General features: G+C 37.6%; 1 protein-coding gene across 4 annotated transcripts in view; it reads right to left on the bottom strand.

The window, feature by feature from the left end:
* DST (dystonin) overlaps window positions 1–26,326 on the bottom strand; it is a 491,592-nt gene that overhangs the window by 9,148 nt on the left and 456,118 nt on the right. For 3 of the 4 annotated variants that reach the window (XM_042986591.1, XM_042986590.1, XM_015543546.2), the window contains 14 exons: window positions 25,768–25,974; window positions 22,330–22,449; window positions 19,374–19,543; window positions 17,540–17,699; window positions 14,945–15,139; window positions 14,310–14,438; window positions 10,957–11,100; window positions 9,646–9,834; window positions 8,298–8,427; window positions 6,278–6,441; window positions 4,672–4,834; window positions 3,198–3,352; window positions 2,953–3,027; window positions 2,046–2,063 (listed from right to left, as the gene is read on the bottom strand). In XM_042986591.1, coding sequence (XP_042842525.1) covers window positions 2,046–2,063; window positions 2,953–3,027; window positions 3,198–3,352; window positions 4,672–4,834; window positions 6,278–6,441; window positions 8,298–8,427; window positions 9,646–9,834; window positions 10,957–11,100; window positions 14,310–14,438; window positions 14,945–15,139; window positions 17,540–17,699; window positions 19,374–19,543; window positions 22,330–22,449; window positions 25,768–25,974 — 2,019 coding nt within the window. The remainder of the gene's footprint in view (window positions 1–2,045; window positions 2,064–2,952; window positions 3,028–3,197; window positions 3,353–4,671; window positions 4,835–6,277; window positions 6,442–8,297; window positions 8,428–9,645; window positions 9,835–10,956; window positions 11,101–14,309; window positions 14,439–14,944; window positions 15,140–17,539; window positions 17,700–19,373; window positions 19,544–22,329; window positions 22,450–25,767; window positions 25,975–26,326) is intronic. The other variant, XM_042986592.1, reaches the window with a different exon arrangement.

A 26,326-nucleotide genomic window follows, 5' to 3' on the forward strand; every position in this document is an offset into this window, starting at 1 on the left:
CAGTGACACATTATTAGTGATACAGCTTTCGAATCTAAAAGGCTTTGTCTTAAAGCTGTTTGTACCATAATTACTGACACTAATACGCAATTGTGTTCTTACCCTTTCAATGGATTTCCAATCACTTGGATATGCTACAAATTCTGCAAGTCTGGAATAACCGTCTAGAGTACAGATAGTTTTTGATCCTAAGATTTGTTTTGAAAGCCCATGAGAAATAATTTTATACTTTGAAATCATTTCTAATAGGCTCATGTTCAGCTTGTAAAAATCACCATACTGATTTTCATGGTTGCCAACTCAACAGATACCATAGCAAAATGAACAGTCAAGTAAACATAGTTTCTTTTAAAGGCAGGTAAGATGCAATTGTGACTTTGACTATTTGTCTGGACTCATGATGGGTAAACAGAAAACTTCACTTTAAGTAGAAACAATCTGCTGCTTTTCAATATGCTTTAACATTGAGTTTCAGGAATAGAACCTAAAACAAAGCCAACCCATGACCCTGAAACTCAAAAGGACCTGGAAAGCATGTAAAATGCACCAGCAGGAACTCATGCGTTTTACATCAGCCCTTTTTATATTGCTATTTCTAAAGTAGTCCATTTTCAAGCCTTGAGATTTAAACTCTCTTATAATTGAACCGGTTCCTGAAATGTAAATTAAAATTTTGAAATTAAAATATATATTTATTTTGTTAGAAAAAAATTTGGTGCTGCTAATAAGCAAAGGAAAAGGAAGGGATTTAAAGAAAATTACCCTTAAGAAACCAGATAATTATGTTCAAAACAAAAAGAGAATTACTATTTTATAGAGATATTTCAAGTCTAATAAATATAAATTTTTATTTTGAGAATGTATTTTCTAGACAATAACATTGCCTTCAGAATTTCTCTAATTTTCCTAACAGCCAAATCGTGATGTAAGAAAAAAATAGATTAATGTTGCTCTTTGTGTTTTCAGTAAATAAAACCATTTAAAGTGAGCATTTTTCTCATCCTTTCCACAAATAAAAAATACTACCCCAATTGTTAACTCAGAAAATAATAATAAGTGAATTGGACAGTAACTTTTTATATATTATACTTAATGCCAAGTTTTAAAGACATCAATTTGAAGGACCTGAAAATTTCTATTTGAAAAAATTATGTGCTTGCAATAAATGGGAGTAAGAGGGAATTTGAAACTTAAGCTACAATATGGCTTAACAACTGAGAGGCAGAGGAATATCTAATATGATATGGTCAGGTATTACAAATAGTACGCTTCTTTCCAAAAGCATACAGGGAAGAACTCTTCTCCTTTGTTTAAATCAAAACACAATTTCTCTTATCTTTAGTTCTAAAACTTGTGATCATGACACAGTACCACTGGACAGTTTATACTGACTTCAATGTGAAGTCAAAATGGGATAAAGCGTGGTTTAGGATTTCATATGGGAGAGATACATGTCCTCAAAATGAATGATACCAGTTAAAACCTCCAGAGTTAAAATTTCTACTTGGAAAATGCAAAGGCCTAAAATTGATGATTTAGGACAAATAGGACAATAGCTGCTTTGGAGAGAACACATTACTTGTGGCTGAGTGCCAGGGAGACTTCTCACTTCTCTGTCTTCCCACGTCATTGCCTGACGCTGGTCCTTCTCTAGCTACTGTAGACCATGTGACCTCAATGGTTAAATACAGTGTAGAGATGTGTGCAGAATCAAATTTGTGTTCCAATGAGTATTTGCATAAAATACATATAACATATTATTATAAACTGGAATTAAAAATTGCATTTGCAACACTGTGACCAGTCAAGCTACAATTTATTATCTGGTTTGCTTAAAAGTAATCTCCTCATTTAAGACACACTGCAAAAAGGAATCCTGGATCAAGGATCCTTACAGCATTTACAGAAACACCACGCCAACCAACAATGTAGTAGCTAGGGCAACAGCATGGGAAAGATTGGCCATGGCAAGCTTTAATGGCTATGAATTAAAGTTTAAAAAAAAAATCATTGGGAACTTGAGAATACATTCCACTGGTTTATACCTGATTTCCCAGGAAGAACTGATAAAAAAAAATGAAAAATGGAAGAAAGACACAATTAGTTCAATAGGAAACTTTCTATATGACTCTAGAACACACACACACATACACACACACACACAATCTTTCACACTCGGGGCTCCTGGATACAGTACCTAGTTTAGAAATGTGCAGGTACCCATGTGTTCAGACTTCAAACCAAATAGGCAGAAAATTTCCTATACAAGTTTTTTTGAAAAGCTTTGGGTTTCAAATTTAGGTTAGAAATTCAAATATGTGGATGAATATTTTCCAATGTGGAAATATACAAATTAAAATTTAAAAAAATTTGTAAGTAACAAACTGTATTAGGGAAACTCAGCACATTTCCTGTCTAGCTACTACATATAAGAGATATCCCAAAACAGAGAAAAAAAAGAGAGAGGAGTGACAAAGTCACATTAGTCTTCAAATAATTGTTCTGAAGAAGGTGGACTGAGCTTTTGAGACTTCGAATGAAAGGAAAAATAACTGTACAAGTGGAAAACATTGCCTCTTTTTTCACTTTTCTAAAAATGAGTCAACATTTTTAACTTTATGGTTCTGGCTTGGAATAGCTTTGTTACTAGAAATATGAAAACTTACCTGTAGTCATAATAAAATATATTATAAGTCACACGAACCAACTTGAGTATGTGAGATGTGTTTTGCTCCTTAAAAGTAACGTACATGTCAAAGATATGTCCTAATTTACAAAATGCAGGCTATGTTTATAGAATGTAAAATGACAAAAGTTGGAATTTTACAGACCACTATATTGTGATGTGAGGTAAAAGTAATTAGCATTCCTGGAAAGCAATGCAGATCAAATTGCATACAAATTTCAATTTTTCTCCTTCAAGAGAACTAAACCGTTATTTTGCAGACTTACCCTGTATTTGTTATCTCCGATTTGTTCAACTTGAAACCGTTTTGCACATTTACACTTAGCTACTTGTCTTGTCACCTGCCAAAAAAAAACAACGAAATGTCCACTTTAATGTTATTACACACTGCGGAATCCTTAAAACCTTGACAGGACAACTCAAAATGAAATAAATAAAACGGCTGCATGGGTTGTGCAGGACATCCTGGCAGCACAAGATGTTGTTGCAGGTGGCGGAAAGATAATGATACCTCATCCTCGATTTTGTCGGCGTCAGTGACAGGTTTATATGCGTCTTTATTCGGATGAAGGGCCGCTACAAACTCATAGTAGTCAATGTATCCATCGCCGTCTCGGTCAAAGATGTCTGCAACTGCGCTCATCTCCAGGCGGCTGGTTGGAAACTCTAAAATTTTCAGATAATAGTAAGTAGCATTACTGAGGTATAACTGACAAATAAAATTGTAAGAAAATGAAAAGTGTATATTGTGATGATTTGATACACGTACACACTGTGAAAGGATTCCTCCCATCAAGTTAGTTAACACATCCATCGCCTCACATATTTATCTTTTTGTTTTGTTTTGTTTTCTGAAAACTTAAGTTCTACTCACTTAGAAAATTTCAATCACACAATACAATATTATCAACTATAGTCACCACATTATACTTTAGAACCTCAGACCTTACTCACCATACGGTGAAAGATTGTACTCTTGTACCAGACTCTCCCTATTTCCCCTCACCCCCACCCCCAGACCCTGGCAACCACTTTTCCACTCTGAGTTTAACTCTGTATTTAGATTCCACGTATGAATGATAATTAGGATACTCTCAGAATAAGCCATACTACATTCCCAATGAAAGTTTTTAAAAACCTAGCTATTTACAGTAACATTTGACAAAAAGATTTAAGCCTTAAAAAAAAAAAAAGGAAGAGGTATAACATGTTAATTCTGCCTCAAGACATTCTTGATTGTATTATTTTGATCTTAATGCTGCCAGTTAAATTATCGGGGTCATCAAATATATTAAAATCCTTTTAAGAAGCCGATTGACATTGAAACAAACGAAACCAGTGTATAGGACCTACATTTATCTTTAATGACTACACCAGGGTGAATCACTTGAAACTGTTATTTTTCTAGTTCAAAAACTGTTTCATATTAGTAAGTTTCATACGGTTCAACTACCACTTTACTTAAGGAATATATGGATTTTATACATATGAATATACACATTCATATGATTGTATTAAATTTCCTTTAAGAATTACTTCCAGTAACATCTTCCAGAGAAGGCATATCCATATGACTAAACTACCAATAAGGTGACAAATACTTTAAGAATTTTTAAAGAGTTCTAATTTCCTACTAATGACAATGATCAGAATGTCAATTAGAACAAAAAAAGGGAAGAGACTGACTTGTGTTTATTGATTTCCCATTATATGTCAGGCCAAACAATCTAAGAATCAAATATTATTAAGTTTATTATCCTAATGAGGACACAGCTGCAGTGGAACAAGGAATATACTAATTGTGGTTACACAATTACAAGTGTGCCTGAATCCAAACCCATGAATTTTACCAAGGGCACTTTTCACTGAGGGCTGTGACTTCACAGCCAACTTTAAAGGCGATGCTTTATTGGTAACACAAGTTTAAACGGTGCTTATTTTCTTTAAAAATTACATCATTTACAGTCACCCCTGTTGGGACTTACTTGAGGAAAGAATTCCATCAATAAATTCTTGTCGGGTTATTTTCCCGTCCTGATCTTTATCAATTCTCCTGAAGAAGTCCATCACTCGAGATTTCTTATGATTCATCCATCTCATGTATTTTTTGCGCCAGATATCAAAATCAAAGTTAGCAAATTCCCTCAGCTGGAAAGGACAAAATGTATTTTGGTTAATTCAGTGCTCAAATTATATCTTACACTTTATGAATAAAGTTATTTTTAATGATCTTCTAGATAAAGCACCTATCTTTCCCACTTCAAACAAAGGTATGATCTTGCACAGAGAACTCAGAAACATTTTTCCTGTAATTTCACTAGTGTCACTGGCTTTTCTTTACAAATAAAAGTTCGTCAAAAAGTCAAACTGAAAAAAAAATTTTTTTAAGTTTTTATTTATTTATTTTGAGAGAGAGAAAGAGACAGAGACAGAGAGAACACAAGCTGGGGAGGGGCAGAGAAAGGGGGAGAGAGAGAGAGAATCCCAAGCAGACTCTGTGCCGTCAGTGCAGAGCCCAATGTGGGGCTTGAACTCACGAATTGTGAGATCAAGACCTGGGCCAAGATCAAGAGCTGGATGCTCAACCAACTGAGCCCCCCAGGCACCCTCAAACTGAAAATTTCTGATCATGCCAATGTGATCATGCCCCAAAGTAATAACACCTCTAGAAAGTTCTCTGCCCACTGAGCACCAGGCCCAGCGTGGTAGCACTTACCTCTGTTCTCTCTCTGCTATTTGTCATTCTACCTCCTTTAGGCTTCTAAAAATTTCCCAGTTTCAGAATCTGAAACTCTAAATCTCAGATCACAGAATATAAATAACGAAAATATCTGAACTATAAATGGTTACATTTTCCAGGTAATACCAAGCAAACATACGTCAAGCTGGATCTTTTCTTTTTAATTTTTTTAAAAATTTTATCTGAGAGAGAGAGAGAAAGAGAGAGTGTGCAAGCAGGGGAGGGGCAGAGGAAAGGGAGAGAGAGAATCCCAAGCAGGCTCCATGCCACCAGCACAGAGCCCAACATGGCGCTTGAACTCATGAACCATGAGATTATGACCTGAGCCAAAATCAAGAGTCGAATGCTCAACTGACTGAGCCACCCAGGCGCCCCAAGCTGGATCTGATTCCTTTTCTTAAGGAGTCAGCTTCTGCTTATGTTTAAACATTATAGTTTGACCCTTGAACAACATGGGTTTGAATTGTGTGGATCCACTTACATGCAGGTTTTTTACAAAATAAAAAAAGACGTATTTTCTCTTCCTTGTGATTTTTTTCTTGTGATTTTCTCAATAACATTTCCCCTCTTCTAGCGTATTTGATTGTAAGAACACAGTATATAACAAATATACAAAATCTGTGTTAATTGATTGTTATCAGTAAGGATTCTGGTCAACTGTAGGCTATTAAGCAGTTAAGTTTTGGGGGAGTCAAACGTTATACATAGATTTTTGACTATGCGGTGTGTGGAAGGGTGTTGGTGCCTCTAACGCTCATGTTGTTCAAGGGTCAATTGTAATTTTTTATTGTACTGATTCCCTAAACCCATATCCCATATATCAGGGGTGCAGAATGTATGAGTTTTCTAACCTCTTCCAGTCTGTCCAAGGCATCATTAAGCTTCCTCCTTCTTTCCAGTGCGAGGAGCCAAACTTGCTGCCATTTGCTCACCAACAAGTTGACCCTGGGATTCTTGGTTTCGATTTGTGTCTGTGATCCAGAGGGATATAAGCTTGATGCTGGGAAGCGCTTTCCTGTTAAAATACAACTTTAGTTAGGAGGGCAGTTTCCAGGGTTCCGCAATATGTTAAGGCCGGGCCTTTATCGTTCCCAGCTAAGACTGAATCACCTTAATTATTTAGAAATATCCTATTTAGATGATGCATAATGTTCAAGTCCAAATCTGTTTTACTTACCAAGGATCTTATGTATAAATTAAAGAAACATATCTTGACAAGGGCATTTAAACACTGGAATGATCTCTTATAAAATTATGTTTAAAAGCATTTTCCAGCTTAAAATCCATGCCATTTCAATGACAATGAATTACCTTGTGATCTTCTCTCTTGTTAAGGGATGATAAAAGAGATCTCCCAGGACAGTGAGACTTATCTTAGAATAAGCTACACAAACTCAGCTGCCCTTCTTAGAAAAAAAGGCTGAAAGGAGGGCAGGTGAGGGCAGGAGACACTGGCCATTCATTAGAGTCAGAGCAAGATACTTTACAAATTCCAATCAAATATCTAAGTGTGTGTAAAATCCCAGCGTTCATCCAAATCCATTTCCGCTGAGACTGCATGTTTCCCGTGCATAGTCTCATACCCCAATTTCCTGCCTTACTAAAGTTTTCTCCCTCTTTTCTGGCTATTTTTCACAAGTTTTTATAATGTCACAGAACAATTGTCTCAATGCATTTTCCTCATCTACCTGATTAAATGTGGCCTAGAAAAACCACTGGCCTAAAGTCATACAGGAAGTGAGTGTCCAAGCTGGGAAATGCCCAGAGTTCCTAACTCCTATTGGAGTTATCAATAGCTAATATTTATTGAGCATTTAACTACATGCCAAAAAGTATGCTAACCACCTCACACACATCAGCTCATTTAATTGTTACCAGAATCCAATGAAGTTATAGTTATTCCCTTATACAGATGAGTAAATTGAGGCTCAGACAGAGTTTAAGTAACTTGTCTAAGGTTATATCTCCCTAGTTGGTAAGTAGTGAGAAGAGCCAAGGAGTCTGTCTCCAGAGTTCTTAATCGCCTTGTTACCTTGCCCCCTTGTGCAATACAGTAACTAAAAGATCTGAAACCATTTTTTTAATTAAAGCACTATTCAGAAATACATCAACTATACCACTATTCAGAGATAAATTTTGCTTATTTTAAATCTTCTCCAAACCAGCTATTATTGTTTTAAGTGTCACTTTTGACACTCTTTTGTGGAGTCAAGATAGTCTGAGAAGTAAATAGAACCTGAAGTCATATGAACATGGGCAAAATCTACTGGACTGCTGGTCACCAATGAATAGTTAGGTCATGAACTTTACCCAGGTCATGGCTATTTCTGTTATATTCCATCTTAGGGCTAGTTATATAATGAAAGCAAATGGAGATGATGATTTCTGTTCTTGTTGCAAAATTTTTCCAGTTTCTTCTAACTAATCTAAAAGATACCCTTCAAGCAAATAAATTTACACACAGGGACCTGGATATATCTTTTTCTTTATTTTTAAATAAGTTGCTACAATATTTGAGCCCATGTATTCTTTCAAGGAAACCTTTTATGATAGAGAGCTCACAGAATCACCAATTGTTCTAAAATTTCAAATGACAATTCAAAACTAACTTCCTTGCTTAACCATATTCATTTTAAAGAAATTAGGGGGCTCCTGTACGGCTCAGCAGGATGGGTGTCCAACTCTTGCTTTCAGCTCAGGTCATGATCCCAGGGTTGTGGGATCGAGCCCCATGTCAGGCTCTGTGTTGAGTGTGGATCCTGCTTAGGATACTTTCTCTCTCCCTCTGCCCCTCTCCCCTTCTCACATTCTCTCTCTCTAAAAAGAAAAAATAATAAATAATAATAATTAAAGAAATTAGCCACTGCTTACTTCCTGCTCGTCCCTTATCCAGGACTGGAATATGGGACTGTAATGAGGCAGGATCAGCTGCCCTCCTCTTGTAGGTCTTGGTAACTTTATCCACATCAGGTTGTTTTCTGGTCATTTCCTCCATGAAGGTCTGAAATGTCAATGTCAATTAAATACAAGTATACCAGAGAAAACTATCTTTAGAAGTGAACTAAAAACAAAAGGATAAAAGGACCATGCTATTATTTCTGGAAAAAGGAATAAACATGTTGCATCTTTGGGGGAAAAAATGTAAGCCCACATAACAAAGCACTTACTCATATGTAAAGAATATAAAATGTGATACCTGTTAAGTAATTACAGCATTGTAACAGTAATTTGTTTTAGTTTGAAGACCACACATAATCTGCCTGGGTATCAGCCCAAGCTCTTTCTGAAGAATCTTAAAGTGAGCATTTATCTGCAAAGCAACTAGTTAACTGGGTTGGTGCTTAGAACTTCTTTGTAGCACATTTCACTTACATATTTGAAATATTTAAGATGGCTCTGATGTACAGTGATGTAAAGCATCCACATTAAATGTGGATATATTTTAAATAGTCCTGTTAACATATATGCTATGCCAAGGCAGATAAAAGTTATTCAGGTTAAAGTTTCCATTTAACAGGTTTGACTATCTTGCCATTTCTTATCTCATCTCCTTAGGCTTACTGACTTACATATCCCAATATCTGGAATATGTGGCAAAGGCACAGACTGCGGTGAAAAGGGGTGAAAAAAAGAGGAGGGGGATAAAAGTGAAAAGTGGAGTAACACATTTCTGGAGTATCTGTCACACGGAAGAGCTCTCATCACAGAGAACATGGCGTGAGGCACTTCAGGGCCATTTTGGACATGGATGGCTCATACCTTCATTAAGATATAATAGCGATGTTAACTCTTAGCCAACTAAGCTGACCTTTAATAATGTATATTAAACAGACTAACAAGCAAACAAATAAGTCAGCGTTAATGTGACGCCCATCATTTCAAAGTTTAAAACAGATTAGGATAGAGCAGTAGCCTTTTTTTTTTTTCTTAACAAGACGATGCATTCCCTTGTAGACAGGATATATTTGAAATACTGGCGTATTGGTGGACATCATGGGAGATGCTCAGCACCAGACAGTGGAATACACAAGCAGGGAGCAATAAAGAAGGGAGATCGCCGAAAGAGAGAACAGGATGGGACAGAGCTGAAAATAAAGGTAAGGAATTAGAAACCCAGGAGGAACGACTAGAGGACATGAAGGTAACAAGCACAAAGCAATCTTTTGAGCAGTATGGTGGTGAAATAAAGAACCAGGGGTTAGGATGATATTTATTTTACCTGGTGCTCTGCAATGAGGGCTTTCACCTCTTCGATTTCCTGGGGGATGACTTCCTTGTCCTTATCACTCAACGTGGTTTCAGCCCATTGCAGCCAAGCCAGCAAAGCTTCCAACAATTCCTGTTTAGCAATGAGCCCAGCCAGAGCACTTGCTAATCTCTGTTGATGCTGCTTCGCCCAGGCCAACACCTGTTGGGGGAAAAAAAAATTTCCCTGAATTTCTTTCATCTTAATTATTTAATTGATATAAAAACCACAAAATTTAAATGTAAATTGGGATCATCCTGGGCCGGACTCATAATACTTCCAGTCTTTCTATATCCCATCCGTGGTACCAAGAGCCAGCTTGCAGAGATGGATGTCATACACATCCCAGGTTTCCTCTTGTTTTCTAATTTAAGTTCAAATATGCACTTGCTGGGGGCACCTGGGTGGGTCAGTTGGTTAAGTGTCCAACTTGGGCTGAGGTCATGATCTTGCGGTTCATGAGTTCGAGTCCTGCATCAGGCTCACTGCTGTCAGCACAGAGACCACTATGGATCCTCAGGGCCCCCTCTCCATCTGCCCCTCCCCTGCTCATGCTCTCTCTCTCCCAAAAAGAAACATTGGGGCACCTGGGTGGCTCAGTCGGTTGAGTGTCTGACTTCAGCTCAGGTCATGGTCTTGCAGTTTGTGAGTTTGAGCCGCACCTTGGGCTCTGTGCTAATAAACAACTGAGAGCCTGGAGCGTACTTCAGATTCTGTGTCTCCCCCTCTCTCTCTCTCTCCCCTTCCCCTGCTCATGCTCTGCCTCTCTCTGTCTCTCAAAAATAAATAAATGTTAAAATAAATAAATAAATAAATAAATAAATAAACAAACAAACGTTAAAAAATTCAAACATGCATTCTCTGAAGGATCAGGTATGCTTATTCCATGTAGCACTGAGAAGAAATAAAAATAGCTAAAATCTTAAGATACAGAATTCAGTTCATGCATGCAGTTCATTCCACAAGCATACGCTTGTCTGAAATACAATTCAAGTGCTGGCTTATCCAACAGAGACAGTGTGTAAGTGGGACAGAAAGTAATACAGTGAACCAAATATTTGCCTTTCCATGTTGCAGGGGCATAGCTGCAAAACTATTTCAACTTTTAAAAATAAAAGTGGACTTCAGAGACAGGTAATACACACTGGAAGGTATTTTAAACAGCATTTTTCTTTGCAGAGGCCTCATGTTCCCACGGTCATAAATGTATCGCAGTTGCCCAAGTTTCCACACCCTCATTCTCAACGCTGTTGCTGCTCTAATGATGACCTCAGACACACTGACCTCCTCAAACCTGGCCCGGATGATGGTTATCCAGTGCTTAATGGTGGTGATGGAGTCAGGATGGCACATAGCCAAAACAGCATCTCCCATGCTGGTAGCTTTATTCAGTGCGGCTCTTTTTTCTTCCAGTTTCTTCATGAATTCCTACAGCAGAAAGAAAGACTTCGATTAGCTGTTGGCACTGGCTGAAAACAAAACTCCAGGGATGTGTATGTGACTGTCAGAGTTAAATAAAGAAGAACTTCAATTGGTTTATTCACAGCTGGAAGAAATTCACTCATTGGGGCATTAAGAGAGAAGGGACAAAAATGGGAAATGAAGTACTTTCTAACAAGTATTTCAAAGTTCGAGGATAGGGTGACATCTCCTGCTTTACAAAGTATGTTACACAAAAAATACATTCTTCTAGATCTGGATATATTATATTAATGGAGAACAGGACCAAGAGAGACAGTAACAGCACAGACAGAAATAATACTGATTACAAAAAAATATGTTCTAACAAAGAAGACAAGAAGGTTGTATATTTAAAATAGCATGAACTGTGCCAGGAATTATAGGGATATGTACCAAAAAAGTGCCATGGAAGAGAGAAGGCTCAACAAGAAATGATAACTATTTGGGGTGAGGGGGCCCAAATGTCTAGCAGGAAGGAGTCAGGGAGAGGCTAGAGGTGCTGGGGGCCTGATCACCAGACAGCCTGTGTGAGAAGAGTCCCTTTCAGAGGCTAGTAACAGCTATTCTCTGCCCTGGAGGGGTGAATAAACCTTAAAAGGCTTCGAGAAGCTTTCGAATTACCTTTTGGCAAATGTCTTACACATATACCTGTACTTTACACCATCTGAACTGTAATTCATAGATACATGGGTCACAGAACTCTGAAAGTGTGGTTACAAATGAGCACCTCTGCCTTAAAAAAGGTCACATGCTTCCAAAACCCCATAATGAATGTCAAGCATCTACTAGCACCCAATCCCTCAGTCAGGCTGACAAGGGGCTACAGACACAGTTGACGATCAGTACTACTCATGCCATGTGATCAAGGTGATGATTTGAAAATGTGTTTCCTACAGTGTCTTGTTTTCCAGGTCTGTGAAGCTGTCACATAGCTCCTACTCTGGTATTTTGCTAAACTAACCTGTTCGTATAGATATCTACTGGATATTAAGGTCCACAAGATCAGAAGGCTGTGTCTTATTCAATTGTGAGTCTTTGTGACTGAATAAATGCTTTTTTTTTTCACTTTTATTTACACATTTTTCCTGCTGTGGCATCAAGGCTTGATTAACAATATACTCCATTAACATGACCTACTTTTTAAATACCATGACCTACTTTTAAAAGTATTTTAATTTTCCCCAATATAGATCCACTTAACTGGAAGGAAAACAAAAACTTTATTGGGAAAAAGGTAACAGGTCAGTAACAGGTTGACCTACTGGAAGAGGTCAACAACAGCTATGCTCTTCCAAGGACAGGTGACCTGACCATGTACTTTTACATCACTCCTAACCTGGCAGAGCCAGAGTCCTGCCCAGAATGCTGTCGACTGGACTAGCAACTCCCTGCTTGCATTCTGTGCTCTTCCAACCCTGAGTGCTAAATGGTTAGTGCTCACCTGGGAAAGCTTGCCAGTTTTACAGAGTGGACTATACTGAGAAGCCTCTAGTCCTGGAGCTAAGAATTTAAATACTCTGTTTTACTTTTATTTGGTCGGAGTGTGAAGGAAGGAGATCAGAAAGAATGGATGATGCTACTGCAAATATTACTAAGCACCACTTTTATAAAATTACATGTAATTTTACACTATTTAAAAATATTGGGGTGCCTGGGTGGCTCAACAGGTTAAGCATCCAACTCTATTTCAGCTCAGGTCATGATCTCATGGTTCATGAGTTAGAGCTCCATGCTGGCAGTGGGGAGTCTGCTTAGGACCTGCCCCTGCCCTGCTTGCTCTCAGTCTCTCACTAAAACAAATAAATCAAATAAATCAAATAAAAAAAATAAAAATAAATAAATAAATAAATAAAATGTTTCTAAAGATAATTTGTTGTAAAAAACAAACAAACAAACAAAAAACCCCACAACACTACCTCTGCTCTCAATACCTGCCTCCTGGTGTTTCTGGGGGTTCCTTGCTGCCGTGAGGGTGGAGATACCACCACGAGGCTCCTTTCTGTAAGGTGTCAGACATGCAGCCTGGGCTCCAAGAGGCTATTCTAAGACCAAAGTATGTTAGTGGAACTCGATGCTGGCTGATGGTCAGCCAAGAGTAATATAAGAGATTTTCAAAACATTGAATTGAATCAAAAATTCACAATAAATTTGCTGTAATTTTCCTACTCTTATATTCTGCTTCAAATTTAAATGCTTTATGTAGCATTTCATTCTTCCAGATAATGTTAGACAAGCTCGCATCACTTTTGTTAATGACAAGGCAAGATTTCATTGCTATAGGTTAGGCAATCCATCAGTAATCACTGTAAGCAGTCTCCACAAACGATGGAATCCATGTGACACCAGAACTCATGATGTATTTCCAACTTGACCATGAAAGATAAGCTTATCCTGTGGTGTTAAACAGAACTTTTAAATGGAAATGTTGACATCAATACTGCATTGAGTGTTAGCACCGCAAATTCCTAATTCTTTAAAGTCAAGGGTTAAGAAAACAAACAAACAAACAAAAAACATGTGTTCACATGTATCTGGACCACTCTCTTAAGGGTTTTGCTAGTTCTATGCACTGTTACAAAATACAGGATGACCTGAAAACTCCGTGGCCAGATTTTTACTTTGGTTAACTATTTAATAGTGCATCTACTTACAGAATTCATTTTTAATTTATAATTTATACTAAAGGCTACTTCTCAAAAGAATTTAAGTGGATCTCAATTAAAACCAGAATTGACAGAGATTTAAAAATAAAATTTGAACAAGTTATTAAGTTACTTGTCTTACTTACAAAGGTCAAAATTATTAACTTACAATTCTAATGCATTATAAATAAATTTATAAATGCGAAACGCTCATTACGGAAGTTTCGTCTTTGAAATGCACATACAAGTGCAATGAAATCGGCCAGTTTTGGTCAGAAGCCAAATAACTCCCTAGAAAATTCCCTGATTTTAGAATAACCACCCTCTTCATAAAGAAACCATGAAAAGATAGCTATACATATGTAGGGGCATGGGAACATACCTATGTAAGCCAGGAGGACACAGGTAAATTCTCAACTGTACCAATATCTTTAATTACTTCTCAGGGAGGGAAATATTCATGCATTTGATATTTATGATCCTGGGTCTACTTGATTTTCTCATTTAGTTTTACTTAGCATCTATATAACTCACTTTATGCTGATCAATGAGAGTCCGAAGAGCATCCTCATCATCTGGGAGAGCGCCATGGAAACGAAGGGTTTGCTCCGCCTCGGCCAGCCACTCCAGGAGGGCATGCACCACCGAGTGAAATTCCTCTGCCTAATAGTTCACACACACACACACACACACACACACACACACACACCGCAAATAAGATCCCCAAATATGCTTGTTAGTATAGATTTCTCTTCTCAGTGAAAAAAAGTCTTAAACTGATTAATGATATGCATTATTCCCATTAAAAAGATAAAGATATATGGTGCTACTACATTTTACAAATGTAATACCTCTAATATATCACAGAGGCCTATATGAAGATTAATTCACCATTTGAACAATCTGATTTTAGATACAGGGTAGCCCATTGCACATTCAAGCTGAAAAATTAATAGAGCAGCACTTTTATGTAAAGATGAGGCAACTTCCTCTGTGAGTAATTTAAATTCTTGTCAGGAAGACCAAGGCAAGGATGTTCTAAGAATCTCCTTCTCATGACTGTCCCAGTTAAGAAAAGGGGGAACGGAACAGTTCCTCACAAGAGCAGTTCTCGTTGAGGCTTCGAAACCTTTCTCACTATGTCCAGATGCAATTTGCATGACATTTACCTGACGCAGAGCTGCTTCCAATCGGGTCTGCTTTGATATAGAAAGTGCACACACAGTCTCCCAGCGTGTGCTTAGTTCCTGCATCTGGACCTTGACCCAGGAGGAGTCGTCTCGGCTGCCCTCTATGAGCTCTCGTGCCGAGCGCTTCAGGGCCTGCACGCTGCTGGTCCTCTTCCCCAGTTCTTTCTGGAAAGCCTAAAAGACCATGTTTTTAGAAAAATTAATTTTTAATTATAAAATCAAGCCAGTAAAAGACACTGCTTGGAATATACATACACATGACATCATGTACCAATCTCTAAGACCTACAGCTTAATGACACACACTTTTCACAGAATCTTTAGAAGCTGAGTCGTGGCACACTGCTCCCACCAGAGCACTGTTAAGAACACGGTCTTGTATAAATCTGTTCAATCTTGTAACATTCTCCTGAGTGAACAAACCCGATTTTTTTTAATGACACATTGGATTTAAATAATGGCAGCTATTCTTTATTTCAGTTTACACAAAAGAATCAAATTCTTTTTTTTCTACGATTCTTTAGTATGGCATCCCAGCTCCTCTCAAATCATTACTCTAAATGCCTAGAATGTGCTGGCTACCTCATTACTCTTAGTTAATAAACATATCTAACAGACTAACAAATAACTAAGCAGTCCTGGGCTGTCACATGGGGGTTTTGGAGGTAATGGCAGGGAATCGTACAGGGACTTGCCATGCAGTCTTCTTCTCTGTAGCATGGCTTCAACTTTCACAGTATCCTGAGAGCTAACCTAGAATGTCAAACTTTAGAGGCTTAAATCTTTGTCATTTTGGAAGAAAAGCTTCCCCCCACCCCTTGCCTAATTTTGATGAACTCTGAGGTGCCAGGAGTTGAACTGGCTTCCTTTGACCACAGACGTAATCTAAGAAATGAGCCCAGGGTACTTCGTTTCTGGTCCAAAATTCTGTATATGCAGCTAGATCTTTCAAGTAACTAATGTTATGTATAGAATAAAATTAACTTATTTTTCTAAAAAATGGTCACAAATGAATATCACTAATCACATTTTATAATTTTGGCTATATCCATGAGTTTCTATTCTGACAATCAAATCATTCATAAATAGGAGTCCATCTGAAACAAACCACACATAGTGTGATGAATTCTTTGCTTGATTTCACTCTGATAGTGTTCAATGAGATGTGCCTGCAGATAGATAGACAGACACACAGAGACACACATCCATACACAGGCATAGGAAATACAGTGTCTATACAATCTGTTTGTGATAGGACGAGTCCAATAGTTCTGAGAAGACTTTCCAATGTACTTTGTATACTTAAGCCTGAGCCTTCCAATTGCATTACTAATGCTGAATGATTAACTCATTCTTGATGACCTTTAATATATAAAAAAAACCTGGCAAGTGCCGAAGGGAGTAAATGTTTAGACAGTGAGTTTATACAAATGGCATTTATGTAAAAAGTAACATTACACTATTCATTACTCATTGAATGAATGCCAGGGCATAAAAAGTTTATATTAATCATGCACAAAGCATTTGTTTCAATACAGGCAAGTAACAAAACTTAAAATTTTTGATTTCTGTAGGCCTGATCCCTGTCCTTCATTTACTCTTTGATTTTTTGATAATATTCAAATGTAACACTCTTTTATAGATATAATGAGATAACAGAACCAGAAGAAGGGAAATAAATATGCTGAAAGGACCAACCATTTAAAAAGGGATAGGTAAGATCAAAACACGATAGCCAGGGAAATATAAAGAAAACATTTTAAAAGGAAATGTATTTCCTGAACTCAAAAATAATGAAGAGAAAGAAACACAATACGGATTCACATACAGTGCTGTATGATACCTGTATATAAAGTCTACTCTGATACCACCACTCCACGTTAGTACTGTGCCCGCGAGGTTGTTTTCAAGGTTCTTTAGCTTGTAATACAACATTTTACCATAATTTAGGACCTTACACTCCGTATCAGCTGGATGTCTTGTACATTCCTTTTTACTGGCACAAAAATTTTGAATACCCTTCAGGAGGTTGCAAGAAACCGCTTTTCTGAAGTAATAATCAAGTCCCTCACAGCGTATACTGATATCTCATCAATTGCTGCAGTTAAAGGGGCAAGTTTAAAACAGTTTTTAAAAACAAAAAAGCAGCCTGTCTTGACCCCCAGAGATCATGTTACAAATCCATATGCTTATGCAATGACCAAGTTCCGGGTAAATGAATGAAGAATTTTAAATTATATTCCACAATTCTTTCCATGAATAATGAAAGACTGTAAAACATTCTTGGAACATGAAGCACCAGAGAATAAAATCATTTTCTAAGTTCTAAAAGGTTTTAGATTTGGAAGTTGAAAAGGGAAAAAAAAAAAAGTATCTAACTGATAAAGTACCTTTTCTGACTCACTTTTAAAGTTGGCTTCCTGATTCTGCTCATATGTACACATATATCATTATTAAAGACTGGTATGTAGTATGATATGCAGTCTCTAGTTTTTAAAGGCTGAGTTAAGGGGTTACATTTTCTTCTGTACATGATAATCAAATGAGATAAATAAAATGTCCCAGATAATGATACCTTGTGATTATCGATCAGATTCATCACTAAATCAATGTCTCCATGGACAGGCTGGTCTTCTGCCAGCTGGGGTTCAACTCTATACAGCCAATCAATGAGGGCCTGCAAGGCATCGGTGAATTGTCCAGAAAATAACAGGGCTTCCTCCAGTTTGTTTTGTCTGAGGAAGAAGGTGGAAAAATCAATGAGAGCAACAAAAAAGCCACCCTACATATCTGAAAATCTAAAATCCATTAATGAAGGTTGAGAGTACTCAAAGAAAAAATGATATATTGGTACTCACTGCTGTTTCTTTGCTTTCCTTAGAAAATAACAAAACTTTTCTCAAATTTTCTTTTTTATTCCTTAAATGCATAGCATGTGTTCTCAGAAAATTCCCTCATCATCACCTCTAGAAATCAATAGCCCTTTGGTTTCTTCGTAAAAAAATATGCCTTAAAATTTTTTAATATATTGTTTCAATGTTTATTTATTTATTTTGAGAGAGAACATGCATGAATGGAGAGGGCCAGAGAAAGAGGGAGAGAAAGAATCCCAAGCAGGCTCCATGCTGCCAGCACAGAGCCCAATGCAGGGCTTGAACGCACAAACCATGAGATCATGACCTGAGCCAAAATCGAGAGTCAGATGTTGAACTGACTAAGCCTTCTAGGCACCCCTAATTTTTTTTTTTATATTTTAAATTATCATACAGTAAACTTAACTTTTCTGGGTGTACAGTTCTATGAATTTTAACACATGTATAGACTCATGTAACTATCATCATGATCAAGAAACTGAACATTTTCATCATCCCTCAATCTGCCAAATGTTGCCTATAGTCCTAGCCTGCCCCATCTTCATCCCCTTGTATTCACGTATCTCTCTGCCATGAAGTCATTTATATGACTTAGTAAAAAAGCAGATAACCTTTTGATATTGAAGGTTTTAAATATTTTTTTTAATGTTTATTTATTTATTTTGAGAAAGAAGGAGAGCACGAGTAGGCAGGGGAGAAAGAGAATCCCAAACAGGCTCTACGCTGTCAATGCAGAGCTGGACCAGAGGCTTGATCTAGTGAACCATGAGATCATGACCTGAGCTGAAATCAAGAGTCAGGCACTTAACCGACTGAGTCACCCAGGTGCCCCAGGTTTTAAAGCTTTTTAAAACCCAACCCCAAAATTTCTATATTCCTTCCATATATTCTTTAGAATATATTTTAATTTCCTTTTCTAATATAATTTTATTATTAGAATATAATATTCCATTCAATCTTGATACTGACAAAAGTAATTAGACTAAGGATCTATGAAATATTTGAAAACATTTCTAAGATATTTGAATTCTTCTACTACTACATATTTCAACTGGTTCAAGTGTAATGAGAAAGAAGACTGGGAAGGGGTAGATGGAAGTTGGAAGCGAACACTGGGGTCAGATTGGTAGGACCTTGCACGACACATTAAGGAGCCTGTGTTTTGGCTCACACTCAAGGTATAATAAGTTCCTAAAAGGTATGAGGAAGGGAAATGATAAGATCAAACTTATTTTTTAAAGAGACCACCCCAGTGGTTACATGGAAATTAGCTTATGGAAAACAACAGCAAGTCAGGTATCAGATAATATGCTTAGAGAATGATACCACTTTTGAGTGAACTGAGGAGTTAAAAAATAAGTAAAAATGAACAACAAAGCCTTCTCCGTGCAGATACTGTGTAAGTGGGGCATTAGAGAGAAGAAACAACTTCTTAAAGGAGGTATTTAGGTTCCTAGAAAGTTCCCACAAAGCATCACTACTGTATGTTTGAAAGAAGCCGACAAGGTAACCAAACTGCCTTAAAGAACATTTTACCTTTCCACAGATTTTCCACAGATGGTATCCCATTTGTCTCTGAGTTCACTCAGCATGTCATCCAGTTTCAGGTTGTCATCAGCCAGGGAGGTTTTCTCCTTCAGAGAACGTCCCGTTCTGTTGGTGGTGTCATAGACAGAATGCTTGGCTCCGAGTGATTTCTGAAACTCCTATATATTTAACAGGAAAACAATGTGCATTTCTACTTAGGACTATTAAATAGGTAACAGACATCACAAAAGGCATCCCTAATAAAAGGAATCTAAACAGAGGAAGACATCAGCAAACAGGTCAGATGGTGTAGTGCTGCTGGCTACACAGGAACACACCAGGGTGGAAAAGAATCCTTATATTTTCAAACTGAAGAACTTATTTTTCCCAGAAGCCTACTATTATGAAGAAAGTGATTTCAGAGCACAACAAATCTTGAATCTTTCATAGCTATAAACCACAAATAGTATACTAGTTATAATAAAATGGAATTGCTAATCTGCTATTGAGAAACCCAAGATTTTGGAGAGGAAAAAGTAGTTAACACTCAATGAGTAACTAAATAAAGGTCTATGTGGACACAGAGTGACTCATAATGTGTACATTTACTACAGGTTTTGTTTTTTGTTTGTGGGTTTTTGGTTTTTTTGTTTTGTTTTGTTTTGGTCAACTAGATCTGCTGTCACACAATTTGGATGTTTACAATGATGATACGTATAATTCCATCTGTGAGCCAGGGTGAGGGGCAAATAAGAACCACATCTCAAGATTCCTATGTTCCGACCTACTGCCCCTTCAATTCACACCCCTTGGCAAGCCTATACGCCTCCTCCCCACCACTATGATGCCCTACAAACATCTCTCAAGATCTACAGATTACTTTTCCAGTATTAAATAACTATATTGCTAATGTGACATCTATACTTTCCTATCTTTTACATTATTAATCTGCATGTTTGTGTATGAAAATTTCTATGTGTGGGAAAGATGGATTATATAATCTGTCTACACAACTCAATTAAAAGCTTTTCTAAAGTAAGGACACTGTCTTTGCAGGCCTCTCTCATTATCATCTTACATTTTGTGTGTGTTTGTAAGTGTGTAATAGCAAGAATGAGACCACTGCTATTGCATATACAATCTCAGAGATGGGAAGGAAGGAAGGTCAACTTAATGGGCATCTTACAAGCTCATAATATATTATGGAAACACTAACACAGTGATTCTAACTCCTGGTAGCACATTAGAATCACCTTAGAGAGTAAAATGCTATGCAAATGTATAACTTTCTAAAATAATCTTGGTTATCATTACCTAATGCATTTTTATTGCCTTTAAAACCCAGACACTTTAGGTGTCTTAATATGACTAAGATATTTACTTGGTCTTATAATAGGAGGCCACTACATCTAGGATTTTTTTTAGCAATAAACACTATTACAATACCACACTATTTCTAAAGTTTGCTTTCTGTAATTATTATTTTTTCTTGTTATTCTAAATAGAATATTAGTTTTAGAATCATGGCATTGACAAATTTTCCTCAAAAGAAGATACATAAAAAAATGTTACAGCTGAATACAGGATAGATGAACACTCTTTAAAGACAGAAAAATAGCCAAAAGAGGAAAGAAAAGACTTATTTTAAAATTGGCTTCATGTGCCTTGTACCCTTATCTCAGACAGATGCTGACTTTGGTAACAAGTCACACCAGGAAAAAGAGAGGATCTAGAAGGGTTCCTCACGTATTCTTATTTCTAGGATTCTCCAACTTAAACACACAATATACTTTCCTAAGACTCCATGACATGATATCTATGTTCAAGTTCAAACAGGCAGTGTATTTTGAGAAGGAGGCTCTCGTTTCTCCATCAGGGGAAGGAAGGAAGGTGCTGCTCCCCCTCACTGTGCTCTCAGTACTGAACATGGTGGCAGCTCACAGGTAGAGGGTGCCAGCAGAATGAGCCACTCACACGCCCTCATCTAGTCAAAGAACAGCTTCTTTCTGTCATCCTAGGATCGTGACCTCCTGAGGTGACTTAACAACCAGCATGGAAGCTATCAATCGGTATATGATGGCTAGAATTTTCTGATGATGATAAACCTTACATCACCCCATTTTTTCCAGCTTTCAAAAAACTATCATGTGTCAAGATGATAGTTAGATAGATAGTTAGATGATAGAAAGATAGATAGATAGATAGATAGATAGATAGATGCTTAAAACTTTATAGTTTTTGCAGGAACCACTCTCCTTTTACCTACTGCACTCACCCTGAAGGCTGATGATCACTTTATAACCAGAATGACAGACCCAAATTCAAAAGAGTTGAGAAAGATGGGGTGGGGGGATGTTCTTTGAATGCAATGTAGTAGGAATATAAAAGGTAGAAAATATAAAATAATATGTTTCTGCATCTTCTAGTCTACATAAGGAGGCCACTGACTCTATGTCTTTGAGGGTAAGGATAGAATTTCATATACCACATATACATAACAAAACACCAGTTTGTGCAGAGGCAACCAATTTTCCCCACATAACTGTTTGAAAGAATCTATATGGCAAAATTTATATTACTTTTTGCTATAAAATTATCTTCTGCATAGCATTTGGTCTATGAACAAAATTACAAGACAAGACAGATAAGTGAAAAATTGAGATGCCAACACTTGACCCCCTCTCAATCTTTTAAGTTCTAGATTGTAGAACACCGCCAGCTTTAATTTTGTATATTTTTTGTTAACAGTAATCCTAGAATGATGGTGGGATGGTCAGCAGAGAGTAAAGATACTATTGCTACTTGACCAATGTGATGGGCAGCTGGTTTTAAATTTAACAGAGGTCCACAGAGGACACCTTTTTTTTTTTTTCTAGTGATGAATAAATACACAACCAAGTAAGGATTTAAAAGGTGATCTTGAGATACAGAATGACATATATGCTATTCCTAATTATAGACCCACCTTATGCTGTGCAAGCTGTGTTTTTATCTTGTCTGGATCATTGGCAATTTCCAGTTCAGAATCCAAAGACTTCTCTGACTCCTCTAGCCACTCCATAAGTTTACTCCAAGCTTCATGGAACTGTAAAAGAAATACACATCTCAATCCAGAGAATTTCCTGGTATGCTCCCTATATTTTTAAAACAGAAATTAATAGGGGTGCCTGCGTGGCTCAGTCAGTTGGGCGGCTACTACAGCTCAGGTCATGATCTCGCGGTCTGTCAGTTCGAGCCCCGCGTCAGGCTCTGTGCTGACAGCTCAGAGCCTGGAGTCTCCTTCAGATTCTGTGTCTCCCTCTCTCTGCTCCTTCCCTGCTTGCTCTCTCTCTGTCTCTCTCTCTCTCTCTCAAAAATAATAAACATTAAAGAAATAAAATAAATAAAATAGGAATTAGTATTAATGAAAATGTTTAAAATACTTAATTCAAATTTCCCCTAAAAAAAGAAGAAAGTAGTAGCTTTATTGGATTCACCATGTCTTACTAACTCTTGGCTTCTGTGGTCGGGCCCCCACGGTTACTTTGTTGTAACTCACTGAAACATATAAACTTTAACAAAAATAGAAATGAGCCTAGAAACAGGGAACACCAGAAGAATTTCCCTCCCTTTCCTTCTGCTTAGCAATTAACGTAAACTCTCAAGAGAATTTGATTTGCCCACTGCTGTCGCCGACAGATCTAGGTTTACTTCTAAGGTGTTTAATTCCCATGTTAAGGGACAGGAACAAAAAGGGAAAGACAAAGGATAAAGTTAATAAGCTCGCCTTAAAAAGTAAAAGAATAACAACAATAGAAGTCCATAACATTCCTATTTAATACAAAAGGCATTCAGTATCTTTACTGCTACTAGTAAAATCCTCAACTTAACGCCTGGGCCTCACTTACTGGTTTTATATGTAAGAGCACCCACAGCACTTGAATTCTAACAAAATAGAATTCTCTTTGGCCTCCATGATTTTGCAATATTCTGGTGCTATGTATACTTGGCTTCAGCCACAGTCTCTTTTCTGTTTATCACAGAGAACTAGCGGGTACTATTTTTGGATCCCAAATTGTGAAATTGGTTATAAATTATTTCTCATAATAAACTTAAGTGAACGGATACATAACAAAAACAGAAGTAATCAAAATAAAATCTGCTTTATATCAAAGCACACTAATAAAGAAATAGCAAGAAGACATTTAACAATCAGCACAATAAGAGCACGGGATCACAAAGCTGGCAGCACCCGCTGAGATCACCTCATCACAAACCTGCTCTCCTGACCCCTCCTTCCCACAACTCCAATCAATTTAAATACAAAAATAAAGAGGCCAGAAGAGGTATATAAACCGCCAAAGTCAGAGAACTATGATCAACATCTGAGCCCCAAACTAAGAAAGTAGGATAGTGAGAAATAAAGAAATAGTCACAGTGTTTGGTGGTCTTACCACAATTAATATAGGCTATAACAGATGGTAAGTTTAATGATACAAACGCACAAGTTCTAAGACTGGTCCTGCTTTAAAAACTATTTTTAAGCCACATAAATACAAGAAATGCCATACTTTTGTACCTAAAAGCAGTAGAAAATTCTTACAGATTAAGCCAAATGAGAAAATAAAATTGGCAACATGGAGAAAAGAAAAAGACTTCTATAAATTAGATGTTCATAACTCAAGAAATGCCCATACTACCGAGGACACTGCTCGGTGCAGAGAAGAATGTCAGGCTTATCATTAATACTGTCTCATAAAAACAAGAAGAGACCGATTCTATTCCACAGTCTCACTGATAACATTGAACACATCATACATCCCACTCAAAAAAAGAAATAATATGGCATGTAATCCTACAACAATGCAATTTGTCATTTCTAAGCTTTTAACAAATTTATGCTGAGAGCATTAATCACAGAAACATTTGACTCCCAGACATCTTTTACATCACCCAACTGAGCCTGGATCCCCAGAAGAATGGAGTCCAATACCAATTACAGAAACATGGAACTGAATGGGGCAGAAAGACTCATTATAAAATTCAGCCTCAACGTTACACAGAGTTTCTAGTAAAATTCAAAGATAGTTGCCAAACAAGGTGGGCACATCTCTCTCCCAGAGTAGAGAGACACATAATTCTACTTCTTTTTTGTGTTTAGCCTAAGAATGGCATATTAATAGTAGGTGAAGAGAGTTAGGGGAGTTCCTTGTGAGACCCGTGAGATTCTCTAGATGAAAAGAAAAAGGAAAAAAGAAGCCTTAAAAGGTTCAAACAATTCATTTAAAAGCAGGGTGGACAGCAATAGCACTGCTAGGAATTTGCCCCAGGGATACAGGAGTACTGATGCATAGGGGCACTTGTACCCCAATGTTTATAGCAGCACTCTCAACAATAGCCAAATTATGGAAAGAGCCTACATGTCCATCAACTGATGAATGGATAAAGAAATTGCGGTTTATATGCACAATGGAGTATTATGTGGCAATGAGAAAGAATGAAATATGGCCCTCTGTAGCAACGTGGATGGAACTGGAGAGTGTTATGCTAAGTGACATAAGCCATACAGAGAAAGACAGATACCATATGGTTTCACTCTTATGTGGATCCTGAGAAACGTAACAGAAACCCATGGGGGAGGGGAAGGAAAAAAAAAAGAGGTTAGAGTGGAAGAGAGCCAAAGCATAAGAGACTCTTAAAAACTGAGAACAAACTGAGGGTTGATCGGGGGTGGGAGGGAGGGGAGGGTGGGTGATGGGTATTGAGGAGGGCACCTTTTGGGATGAGCACTGGGTGTTGTATGGAAACCAATTTGACAATAAACTTCATATATTGAAAAAAATAAAAAATAAAAAAATAAAAAAATAAAAGCAGGGTGGAACTGTATCAAAACACCAGAGAAGAAATGAGAGCTTGTCAACAAGCGTAAAGATTCAGAAAGGTGAGGAGTACCGAGCAGCTTAGACACAGAATCAGCCCTTTCAGGAAGCTGTCCGGTGGGCTGGTGTCTGTCTCTCAGCCCTCAGAGTTTGTGGACAAAGTCTGGCTTAGGACTAAACACAAGGTAGCAATATACTAAAGTCTGATGACTTACTCCAGCTATGAGAGTGGAGATTGCAAGCACAAAGGAAAAAAACAAATAAACCCAGTAACAAAAAACTTGAGCCTCTTTTTGGATCTTAGTAACAGTGGGCCTATGAAGCCAAGCTATAATCAGTCTTTTCAAGATTAGTCCCCAGGACCAGAAGGTGCTAGGGCAAAACATGATGTTATCATTGAAACTTAGGCCCTTTTCGGATATAAACACCTTGGCCCTGCGCCATGATTGTTACAACCAATACAGCCTACGATAAAAGTACTTGAATGTCATCATATATATTTCAATACCTAGAACTGATTTATTGACTAGTTTAGAAAGGTTTACCTGCTTGGCTCTTTTCCTTGCATCATCCAAAGATCTCCCTCTTTCTACTAACCGCTGAACCACTTTTTCCCACCGACTTTGTACACTGATCAGTAGATTCTTAATTAGGACAACGTCTTGTTTCTGACTGAAATACTTCAGGTGGGTCCCAGTTTTGTCCAGCTCTATTATCTGCTCACGGTGAGAATTTACTTCATTGGCGAAGACCTTTCCCAAAAAGAAGGGTGGAATTAGAAACACATGAAAAACTGTTCTGTTTTATAAGTGCTTCTGGTGTCATAAGCTGAAACCATTTTAAAGGACAAAATAAAGTTTCTAAACTACCAAATTCATACTTCTGACATGAAAACAGTCTGTGGTCTAAAAAGGTCTAAAATGGGGCGCCTGGGTGGCGCAGTCGGTTAAGCGTCCGACTTCAGCCAGGTCACGATCTCGCGGTCTGTGAGTTCGAGCCCCGCGTCAGGCTCTGGGCTGATGGCTCGGAGCCTGGAGCCTGTTTCCAATTCTGTGTGTCTCCCTCTCTCTCTGCCCCTCCCCCGTTCATGCTCTGTCTCTCTCT

This window comes from Panthera tigris, chromosome B2 (genome assembly GCF_018350195.1).
Source record: "Panthera tigris isolate Pti1 chromosome B2, P.tigris_Pti1_mat1.1, whole genome shotgun sequence".
Taxonomy (NCBI): Eukaryota; Metazoa; Chordata; class Mammalia; order Carnivora; family Felidae; genus Panthera; species Panthera tigris.